The following is a 12172-nucleotide window of genomic DNA, read 5'->3' as shown; positions in this document are numbered from 1 at the left end:
TGCTAACGATTGAGACGTCCAGAGAGAAAATACCTAATCTACTTTCATTGCCCAAACAGAGCAAAACACCACCAAAACCAGAGTAAAAAGGTATTAACACCCAACAGTGTTAGTTATGACACGATAGAAACATTTAAAGATATTATTGTATTATGTTATTGACCCAATGGCCAAAATTCCAGCTTCACCAGGAGGGATGCATTAGTCCCTGTAAAGTCAGAGCCATTTTGAAGTCTTGCTATTCAGCGAAAGATGCTTTTGCTTGTGTGTTTCCATTTTTATTAGTTATTGGTACTACCCTAGCCCTGTGGGTCTCAAACTTTTGTACTGGTGACTCCTTTCACATAGCACGACTGAGTGTGACCCCCTCACCTTATAAATTAAAAACACTTTTTAATATATTTAACACCATGATAAATGCTGAATGCAAAGCAGGGTTTTGGGGTGCAAGCTGACCGCTCTCAACCCCCCATCTAATAACCTCACAACCCCCAGTTTGAGAACCCCTGGCCTAGCCCTTTGGAGTCCTAGTCTTGAACCCCATTGTGCTAGGCACTGTACAAACAGAATAAAAAGGCCCTGCCCCAAACTGCTTGCAATCAAGGAGACATTCCAAACCTGAGAGAAGGAGGGGGGGAGGTAATATCTTTTCCTGGACCAGCTTCTACTGAGGAGAGGGGCAAGCTTTGGAGCCAGACCTGAAGAGCTCTGTGTAAACTGGAAGGCTTGGGTCGCTCACCAACAGCAGTCGGTCCCGCAGGAGAGGTTACCTCACTCCCCACCCCCTTGTCTAGTATCCTGGGCCCCACACTGCCACTCCAAAGCGTGCACAGTTTGACAGGCTCTCCCGCGCTCAGCCAGTCAGTGCGGAGGGAGACCCCGGGCCGGAGAGGGGAGCCAGGCGGGCGGGCTGGCCAGGCTCAGCGCCGGGGGGGAAGAAAACCGGGAGGCGCGCGCGGGTTGTTACCTGCTGCTTCCTCCCGAGCCTCCTTTCCCGGCGGCCGGCAGAACCTGCCTCCTGCAGCGGGGGCAGCAAAGACCAGGGCCGAGCTGCGCAGGGTCGGGCTGGATTTCCGCCGGATCGCCATGCGCCTGAAGTTAGTGCTCTCCGCTCCGCTCATCCTGCCGGGGCCCGCAGGCGGCAGCTAGCGCGGCCTCGCTGCTCAGCGCTCCGGGCACAGCGGGGCTCGCATCGCACCTGCTCGCGCAGAGGGGCTGCGGCGGCTGCCCGGGCGCGGGGCTCGGTGCCGACGGCGCCTCCCCCGCTCGCCGCAGAGAAGAGCCGCCAAGCTGCGGCTCAGCAGCCCGGGAGCGCTGCGGAGGCCGGGCTGGAGGGAAGCCAGCGGCGCTGGGACCCTCCCCAGCAAAGCCCGCCCCGTCCCTGCACTGCAGCTCCCGCTGGCCTTGGACCCCAGGCGCCCCCTGCACCAGCCCAGCTAGCGCCGCCCTGCCCTGGCTTTGTAACTCCTCCTCCCTCCTGCACCTGTCAGGTGAGTCCTGCCTGCGCTCAGCGCCCTCCCCCTGGGAGGCAATCAACCCGCTTCCACCCACGCCGCTATGGAAACTCTGCAGCTCCTCCCCCTCCGCCAGCAACTTCTCGGTAGCCCCGCTTGCCCCCTCCCCCGTCCGACACACCCCGCACGTCGGATCCTCCCCACCCCCAACTTTTTGGAAGCACTCGGGCAACTGCCAGTCTCTCAGTACCTGCCTGGAACTCTCCGCCCCCCTCTCCTTTCCCGCAGCACTAGCCCAGTGTTTCTGCAGCTGCGGTGCCACCTGCCCCCACACACGGCACGCACCCTGCCCAGGTAAAACCTTTGATCCTCCAGCTGGTAAACACAAGTGCCCTTGATTTGCTGTCAGCTAACTTCCAGACTCCGCTAGTCTCCAAACCTCCCCTCCGCTAGCGCAGCAAGAGACAAAAAGACAAATGCCTCCTTCCTCCCGGCTACAACTCCGCAAAGCTCCCACCCGCAGGACGGAGAAGCAGGGGCATGAGCTTGTATCGGCTTCAGTTCCTCCTGATTTATCTTCTGCTTCCTGGACTTGCCTGTTCCTCTCTCTCTGCTGATCGATGGCTTCGCTAGAGACCACAGAATAAGCATGCATGAACATGCACGTACCCACACGCTAGCATTCAGTGGATTGGGAAGCTCTCAGACCATGTGAAACCTGTCCGATATAGGTATTGAGAGCCTGGGTAATCAAGCCTCCTAGCGAGAACAGATAGATCCCTGCCTGGGGGAGCTCAAAGAAGCTCTGGGCAAGTGAAAAGAAATAATGACCAATTTGCTCCAGCAGACCCTTTAGGCAGCAGGGAGAGGCAAATGGAGGAGTTCTCCCATACCCAAGGATTCCAATCCCCTCCCCACCTTTCCATCCCCACACAGATCCTTCTCACTAGGCAGACTCTGCTTTCCCCACAAACTGCCTTCGCCCCCTCACCACTTATTTCTGATGCCACTTCCTCAAAGATTTCTCCATGTCTATTAGAAATGAGCCTTACCTTGTCACATGTCAGCAGGTCACCCCGCCAGATATTTTTATATATTTGTTTATAATTTGTATTAATTTGTCCAAATACAGCAGCCAAACTATCAGATTCATCATAATATCCAAAGTAAATGAAGACGGTTAGGATAAAGGGAGGGAAGGGGAAGTGACATATCTATCTTCAGGGTCTACATTCATCATAGATCTCTCAAAAGTCACCCCAAATTGCTTTGAATGTTTCAGGCATTCCCTTTCTGTGGAGAGCCGATCTGGGTCAGCTGCATCACTGAGCCAGGCATCAGTATTTGGTGGGGATTGACTTTTCCATTTTTGCAGGATTATTTTTTTAGTGACCAAAGCTGCATGTTGGCCCCATGCTGCCTTGTTAGCAGGTAACTTCCAGGTATCAGGAATATATCCAAGAATTAATTTTTTTTCTGTTAACTTGTGATATACATTCCCATTTAAACAACTATACAAATATACATTAGTACCTTTTGCTGGAAATGTGTATGTTTGCTTATGGAAAATATGCAGAGCATAGTGCTGATAGAACAGAGTGTTGCTTGAGTAATTTGAAATGAGGTGTGTGTGAGACTGTCACATGCTCAGATAACACAATAATAGTGGCCACATAAAAATCTAGACTGTAATCTCTGTCAGGGATGACTCAGCAGTATCCAGAGAGGGAGTGCCTCCATTGGAATAAGGAAAATCACCCTAGTATCCCGTCTAGCTATATGTGCAATTTTAATAAGGGATCCTGAGGGCGCATCAAACACCTTACTGTGTATAAGCCAGTCGTTGCTCTACCCTAAATTTTCCAAAGCAACTGGCGATTTGTTTGGATCCCAGCTCAGTACTTTACAGGGGTGTGATTTTTAAGAGCCAGAGGTCTGAAAATCAACCCCCATTAAGGTATCTCAAAGTTAGAAAAAAACAAATCAAAGCTTGTCCCAGTTGAAAAAACAAAACCACAGCCAACACTTCAGGAACTAAAATAAAAATGACCACTGTAAGGGTTGCAGTTTGTTTAAGAAATCTCAGTGTGGAGCATGGAAAAGCTTGCGGCCCAAAAACTGAGATACCCCAAATCGCTGGCCACTTTTCAATATTTAAATCCTTATGTTGCAGCAATACCAAAGAGGATAATACTTGTAATTCTTTAATATCAGGTTTTACAAATTATTACAGCACAAAGAGCCTTTTCCTTCACCCTGTGGGGACTGCAGATTTGTAGGCTTTGTATGTCAGAGCATTTGTTTGGCTGGCAGGCCAGTGAGTTTCCTACAACTTAATATCAGGCCTGTTGGCTGTCTCTTATTTTAAAAAAAAATTATTTCATAAATATTTATTTTTGGGGACTGACAATCCCAAACAATATATAGTAAAACCAAAATGGAATCCTCAGTATACAAAATCCATAGTCAAATATGTAGCCAGCCAAGCCAAATCCTGCTGAGAGATTTGGGTGCCACATTGGTCATATATTCTGACCTTTGAACAGAATGCTGTGGAACCAACAATCTGACCAGCCAAGGGGAAATATACAGAGTAAAAGTAGATATATCAAAAAATAGACTAGATCAGGGTTTCTCAAACTTCATTGCACCACGATCCCCTTCTAAGAACAAAAATTACTACAGGACCCCAGAAGGAGGAGACTGAAGCCTGAGCCTGCCCAAGCTCTGCCACCTGGAGGGAAGCGGGGGCGCAAAGCCAAAGCCCCACCTCCCCAGGCTGGGGGGCCAAGGCTGAAGCCCAAAGGCTTCAGCCCCAGGCAGGGGGCCTGTAACCTGAGCCCTGCCACCCAGGGCTGAAGCCCTCAGGCTTGGGCTTTGGCCCTGAGCCCCAGCAAGTCTAAGCCAGCCCTGGCGACCCCATTAAAACAGTGTTGTGACCCATTTGGGGTCTCAACTCACAGTTTGAGAACTGCTTGACTAGATTTACTGATCAGACCAAACATCTTTGATCTCATGCACTCTGTTGCACATTCCTTATGAAAAACCTCTGATGGCAGCAGCAGTCCTCCACAAAGGGTATCTGCAGGGTAGGCCTTCGAGAGCCATGCAAGTAGAAACATATTTTGTATACACATCAGTTAAATCAGAAAGCAAATGCAAAATCTAGCAGTTGAGGATGGTGTGTGAAACTGAGACATATGCTGGTGGACTTCAGGTTCTTGAATTAGTGAATAGCCAACAGTGACAGTGACCTCAATCCTCAACGCCACTTAATAGCAGATGGGCTCACTTCAGGAGGGGAGAAGTTGCAGCTCCCTGATCCTGGGACTGGATGGGGGCTAGAGTGGCCCAGTGTAGTTAAAAGCAGGGGAACAGGTGGGGGACAGCACTAATGGAGCTATGCTGACTTGGGAGTTGAACCAATTACACCACCATGTGTAAGTAAGTGCAAGAGAATGAAAATAGCTTAATCTAAGTGTGAAAAAGGGTTGTAGCATCTGTGGTATGAATCATGAGTAAAAAATCATAGGCGCACCATGCTTCTCTCTTCATTGATGAGTACCACACAGTACGGCAACCCCGACAGCATAATATTGCCACACATAACTGTCATGTCAAACCACATAATCCACTGTTTAAAGTGTCCTATTTGTGTAATATTGAAGCACTGAAAGGTGAGGTGACAGCTGTTGGGACAAAAATCTATGCTAGTCCCTCATATTCCAAGGTTCAAAATGCCACACTGCTCCTAATGCTCTAGCTAGATTTCCTATTTCATACTGTTTGACCATGTTTGTGGGGTGTGACAAGTACCGTCTTGAATAATCCAATGTGAAATAATCACTCTTGTTAGCCTTTGGACCCTGTATTACAACATCAGCAGAAATGTGGTTTACATATTGCCAAATTCAGAACCTTGTGCACTGTCAGGTATATACAAGAATGATTAGCAAGTGCAGTTATGCTTTGAAGGTGGAATGAGACTCCTTGAATGATGGAGGATAAAAGTTTGAATACAGCCCCAGGGATGTGGCTTGGTTTGCAGTATAGTTAGCAGTCATTGCCATGACTAAGAATTCCAGGCCAGGAATTAGCTAGATCCTGTGTGATGACATTAAAAAGAAGTGGCTGTTAGGGACCTGGAGAACTATAGGGTCTAGTCAGAGTCCAGCAACCTTAACAAAGAATCATCATTATATTCATTACAACCAATTCCTCTCTTCTTTGCCACAAGGAAGACTACAGGTTGAATGCTGACTGTTGCAATGCTGTGCTTGTTTTTCTACTACATCTATGCACACAATTGAAGCTCATCATCTCGATGAAGCATTCCTGCCCTCATAGCACATTGGTCTCTGCTGCTATTTTCATCTTAAACACATTTTTCTTCCACAGAGTCACATCTGGTCCATTCTGTGCATATGGTTATGCTTTACTGAAATCGTGTTGAGAAAGACTGTACTGATTACTCCATATTGTTATTGAAAGATTTCTGCTTGGAGGAAGTAATTACTGCTAATCAATTTGACTAGGTAAGACTTGCAGGATGGCACTCTCATTTATCAAAGTTCCATATTCTTTTTAAAAGTCTCCGAATATTCTTCATCATCACTCCCAGTTTAATGAAGTCCCATCCCCAATTAAATCTGACATGTAGATACCATCAATGCATTTGTCTTTGATACAGATTAACTTCAGGTGAAGGCAAACTTTCACAGAGTCATGTTCATAAATTGGAACAGAAGGAGAGAATCCTAAATTAGGGAAAATGTCATCCCCCAGCCCCCTTTCTGCTCCTCTTGCAATAAGAGCTAGCAGCAACTCCAAAAGCAAAGATTTTTTAAAACGATTAGTGATTTTGGATGCACAATTTGAGACAAAGGGGTCTGATTTTCAGACAGTGGGTGCTCAGCACATTATGAAAATTAGGGCCCGTTAGTGGGATCTCAAGTTAAACACCTAAAATCACAAGCCACTTTTCATAATTATGGCCAAATCTTTAGCTTTATGTCAGATCATAGCCTGGAATCAGGTGGACTTCACTATTAGAAAGCTTGTGTTAATACTAGGGCTGTCGATTAATCGGTTAACTCACGTGATTAACTCAAAAAAATTAACTGATTAAAAAATTAATCACGATTAATTGCATTGTTAAACAATAGAATACCAATTGAAATTTATTAAATATTTTGGATGTTTTTCTACATTTTCAAATATATTGATTTCTATTACAACACAGAATACAAAGTGTACAGAGCTCACTTTATATTATTATTATTTTCTTTACAAATATTTGCACTGTAAAAATGATAAACAAAAGAAATAGTATTTTTCAATTCACCTCATACAAGTACTGTAGTGCAATCTCTTTATCGTGAAAGTGTAACTTACAAATGTAGATTTTTTTTTTTTGGAACATAACAAATGTAAAACTTTAGAGCCTACAAGTCAACTCAGTCCTACTTCTTGTTCAGCCAGTTGCTAAGACAAACAAGTTTATTTACATTTACAGAAGATAATTCTGCCTGCTTCTTATTTACAATGTCACCTGAAAGTGAGAACAGGCATTCACATGTCACTTTTGTAGCTGGAGTTGCAAGGTATTTGCATGCCAGATATGCTAAACATTCATATGCCCCTTCATGCTTCGGCCACCATTCCAGAGGACATGCTGCCATGCTGATGATGCTTGTTAAAAAATAATGCATTAATTAAATTTGTGACTGAACTCCTTGGGGGAGAATTGTATGTCTCCTGTTCTGTTTTACCCACATTCTCCCATATATTTCGTGTTACAGCAGTCTCGAATGATGACCCAGCATATGTTCATTTTCAGAACACTTTCATAGCAGATTTGACAAAAAGCAAAGAAGGTACAAATGTGAGATTTCTAAAAATAGCTACAGCACTCAACCCTAGTTTTAAGCATCTGAAGTGCCGTTCAAAGTCTGAGAGGGACAAGGTGTGGAGAATGCTTTCAGATGTCTTAAAGGAGCAACACTCTGATGCGGAAACTACAGAACTTGAACCACCAAAAAAGAAAATCAACCTTCTGCTGGTGGCATCTGATTCGATGATGAAAATGAACATGCATCAGTCGGCTTTGCTTTGGATCATTATCGAGCAGAACCCATTATCAGCACGGACGCATGTCTTCTGGAATGGTGGTTGAAGCATGAAGGGACATATGAATCTTTAGCGAATCTGGCACATAAATATCTTGTGACGCCGGCTACAACAATGCCATGTGAACGCCTGTTCTCACTTTCAGGTGACATTGTAAACAAGAAGTGGACAGCATTATCTTCTTCAAACTGTAACCAAACTTGTTTGTCTGAGCAATTGGCTGAAGTAGGACTGAGTGGACTTGTAGGTTCTAAAGTTTTACATTGTTTTATTTTTGAATGCAGTTATTTTTGTACATAATTCTACATTTGTAAGTTCAACTTTCATGATAAAGAGATTTCACTATAGTATTTGTGTTAGGTGAATTGAAAAATACTATTTCTTTTGCTTTTTTCAGTGCAAATATTTGTAATAAAAATAAAGTGAGCACTGTACACTTTGTATTTTGTGTTGTAATTGAAATCAATATATTTGAAAATGTAGAAAACATCCAAAATATTTAAATAAATGGTATTCTATTATTGTTTAACAGTGCAATTTTTTTAACCACGTGATTAATCATGATTAATTTTTTTAATCACTTGACAGCCCTAGTTAATAGTATACTATAATACTAGGGTTGAATTCTGTCTTTGAATATGGATGTGGTACTCCCACAACAACACTAAGAGCTAGGTTTATACATCATAAGACAGCCTATGTCCCATAGATATTACAAGTTATTATGTAAGGATCCATTTTCTCGTCCCATGTTTGGACCCTATTGTCCTGTGCCAATGTCCTCTTGAAGTTATTTATTACATTGGGATTCATTACTTTGAGTTCAATGGACTTTCAATAAGGCCCCGTAGGTGGAGGGAAGGGGGAAAGAGAAAAGAATGCTCCCATAACTTTCCAACAATTTTCTGTTGACACCATATTGCAGGGGAGGGGGAGGAGAAAAAACCATATGGAAACGTGTAACTATAAAAACTAAATGCTGTCTCTCTTGCTCTTTTCCCTTGTTTTGTCCTCTAATTAATCCCAGCCTCTACCCTAGTTTGTCTTTACAGTCCAATACCTACAGAGAGCATGAATAAACTCCTTGGGGTAGGTACTGTGTTTAAAGGGCCATGCACATCTGCAGTGCTATATACATAATGTAATAAATATGGTGTATGCACAGAAACCTAACTAAATAATAGAACAAAATGTTTTGAATTTGTACTTTACACATACCAGGGTGGAGGTTTTAATCTCCTTCTCCTCTAAGTTACTAAAAGAGCATCAAGCTGATCAAATTATTTGTAAAAGAAAAACCATCATTAATTAGACAGTAATTCTGGAAGAAATGTCATGGTCACAACCCTGTTGTAACTTTATTTCTTTGTTCTGCTGGCAGTTCTCTTTCTGACACAGAAGCCCTTATGCACCCTTGTTCATTCTCTGTATGACAGAGCTGTCAGATACCTAGCATCTCTCTTAATGAGGTGCATGGTACCTGTGCATAAAGTTTGACATTGGTATTAATAATTGATAGTGACTTAATATAGTGATTTTAAAGCAGCTGCAGTGTTTGCAAAAATCTTCTTATGGAATCTCATCCATCCTTGTTTTTGTTCGTTTCATTCTCACCCATGTTCCATGGATTGACTAGATGTGTATGAACTGAGATTTGATTATTTGGAGCAGAAGTTGTGAGGATACTGCAAGAGCTGCTTCTATCCCTGCTTTATTACTTGCATTCAGCATTTAAAAATAGCATGATTATTTTTACTTTATTTATTTACTTATTTTAAGAGAAACATAGCTCACTGACAGCCAGACTTTTCCCCCTATATGCCTGACTCTCTCTCTAATTTTGGAAACCATACTTTCTGGAAATGGTATGTATCTGATTATTTCAAAGCTTTATACATTGCAAATGGGTGTGCCTTTATCATATGGAAATGTGGCATGATGAAAACTTTTATATGCAAGCATGAACATGCATAAGCCTAGCTGTGTAAGATGATCTGGTCTGAGCCTAGGACTGGGGTACAAGAACTCCAAAATTCCAATCCCACCTCTGATACAGATTCACTTCTGGGGCTGTGGACAAAATGCTTAAAGGGACATTTGAATATATATATTAAAAAAATCACACTTCTGACTGAATTTGTTTTTAAACTTACTGTTGTTACAAGTACCAAGTTTACTGTGACTGACATTGGAGGGGGAGAAATCTTTTCCTCTCTTTTTGCAGTGTGCTCTCTTTTTGAGAATCTCCTGCTCAGTCAGTCAGTTTCCCCTGTAATTTGTGTGTCTTTCACACAGTAACAGGGAAGAGAAAAAAATTAAAATAGGAAAATGATGGTAGAACCTCCAATATAGGTAGTGGGATTCAGGGAGAAAGTGTGATACCTTAACTTAATTTTAGCTAATTTTTCTGATTTATTTTTCAAAGTTGATGGTGTCTCTTCAACCTCTCGGCCTCAGTTTTTCCATCTGTAAGAAAGAGATAATACCTGCTTCTAGGGATGTTGCGATGATAAATTCATGTGTGTAGAGTGTTAGAAGATGACAAGAGAAATATGTTATTAATTGGCATTGTGCTTAGATATAAGACACTTTTTATAGCAGGAGTGGTACTTATTAAAGCATTTCCTTTTCAGTGACATCGGGCTTCACTGAGATTGCTGATATTTGTGTGCGATGGATTGATGTACCTTCCAGCTCCATAGGTTGCATGACTGCAGTTTGTGACAACTCAGTTATTTACATTAATCTTTGAATCATTCGTCAACTGCTTTTTGAAATGCATTAGATGTTCAACAGTCTGACCCCAATGCTGCAATCTGAGCTGCACAGGTGGACCCCTGCACCCATACTGAAGTTAATGGGGCTTTGCAACAACACAGGGACCTATGTTGATCAGATTGCACAATCATGGTCTAGGACCCCGATCTGAAGCCCACTGAAGGCTTTTGATCAGACCCTAAGCATGAAAACGGTCACAAATTATCCAACTTATAATGCAATACCATGCTGGTTGGGTGGCCTAGTGGCAGCCATGTAAGAGAGCTGGGCTCCTTTGGTCTTTTTCTCCTGGGGCAAGCAGGAGTTGGAAGCATTAGAAAGGTGTGTCTATGGGGACAGTGACCCCTTCAAACATGTAGTATTTGACTAACTCTAAAGCAAGACTGCTCAGTCCTTTTTATTTGGACAGATGGAGGTGCCTTGCTGTGGGGAGGAGCTTCGTACCTTCTAGGAACACAATGGTAATCTTTTCTCCCATAATCCTATTCTTTTCGCCTCTTCGTGAGAGTAGGAGAACATGATATAGAGCCCAAACACTCTGCATTCAGAATCCCATTGAACTTCATGGGAGTTTTGGGCATACAGGGCTTGCAGTATTACGCTGGTAATTTGACTCATTTTTTAAATTCATCAGCTAGTGTGGCAACACTTAGCACCAGGAGTCAACATTTGTTAAGGCTGATTCCACACTCTGGCACTTTAAGTGCAGAAGGTGAGGCCCGCAAGGATTCTAAAAATTAATACTGGCCACTTCGGGCTGGTATTAAACTCCCAAGGTTACAGCTTTTTTCTGACCTTGTATGGGTAGATGCTGCCACCACCCAAGTGCAAAAACCCCTTTGAGAACCCAGGAAGACACACTTGGGAATTCCTTCCTGTGGGCTTCCCAAAGCCCTTTCACTCCGCCCGGGGAAGAGCTGAGAAAGAAAACAAAGGAAATCAGCTGTTGCCACCAGCTAATTAAACAACATATGCACAAACCTCTTAGGAACACAAAAATCCAATCCTGTTCTTAAAAAAGATAAATTTTATTAAAAACAAAAAGAAAGAAAATACATCTGGAATTTAGGCTTTTTGCTAGGTTTTAAAAAAAATAATTACAAGGATTAAGCATCAAGATAGCTTCTTGAGGTCCCGCTTAAAGGTTACAAGCAAAACAAAAGCACCTGGGGTTAGCACAGAGGAGTCCACAAGCCATAAAGAAATAAAAGAGATAAAACTATTTGCGTCTTCCTAGACATTTCCTGACCTACTTACATATCTGGGGTTTCAAATGAGTAGTTTCTAGGTATGTTCTGATGATTTTCGTACCTGGCCCAAGCTTTTACAACATAGCTCCAGCCCTGTCTCTGCTCTCCGGGATAACAACACAGACAGACAAAGGGGAAGTTTTTTCCCAGTTTTAAAATGTTCTCACCTTCCCATTGGCTCATTTGGTCAGATACCCACTCCCTTCCTTTACCTATGGACCTTTTAACCCTTTACAGGAAAGGAAGTAGAGAACAGCTACTAACAGGGGTTTTATAGCTAACTGGCTGGCTGAGTATCCATAAAAGGGAGCTCTCCCCCCATCTTCATTTATCACAACATTCCTGATGGATATAAGCAACACTCAACAACAGCTAACCCCTCAGGGGTAGAATCATAAGATTTAATTGAAATATGCTTAAATGTCTCTTTCTTATTAAAGTCTGCTTTTGTGATAAAGCAAGCATGGGAGCTGAAGTTTTTTTTCCCTTGTGGGTTTCTTTTTAATCCTGTTTTATAGAATCTAACTTCAAGGGTTTTCCCCTCAACAATAAAAGTCTTTT

The 12172-nt window shown here is 43.0% G+C and overlaps 1 protein-coding gene across 1 annotated transcript in view; it reads right to left on the bottom strand.

The window, feature by feature from the left end:
- The window catches only part of FGD4 (FYVE, RhoGEF and PH domain containing 4), a 179276-nt gene extending 177842 nt beyond the window's left edge, over window positions 1-1434 (bottom strand). The window contains exon 1 of the mRNA XM_007067470.4: window positions 968-1434. Within this exon, the coding sequence (XP_007067532.2) occupies window positions 968-1121 (154 nt within the window). The 5' untranslated portion in view covers window positions 1122-1434. The remainder of the gene's footprint in view (window positions 1-967) is intronic.
- Between the last annotated feature and the right edge of the window lie 10738 nt (window positions 1435-12172).

Source organism: Chelonia mydas, chromosome 1, assembly GCF_015237465.2.
Source record: "Chelonia mydas isolate rCheMyd1 chromosome 1, rCheMyd1.pri.v2, whole genome shotgun sequence".
NCBI lineage: Eukaryota > Metazoa > Chordata > Testudines > Cheloniidae > Chelonia > Chelonia mydas.
This window is presented reverse-complemented; position numbering and strand designations above follow the sequence as displayed.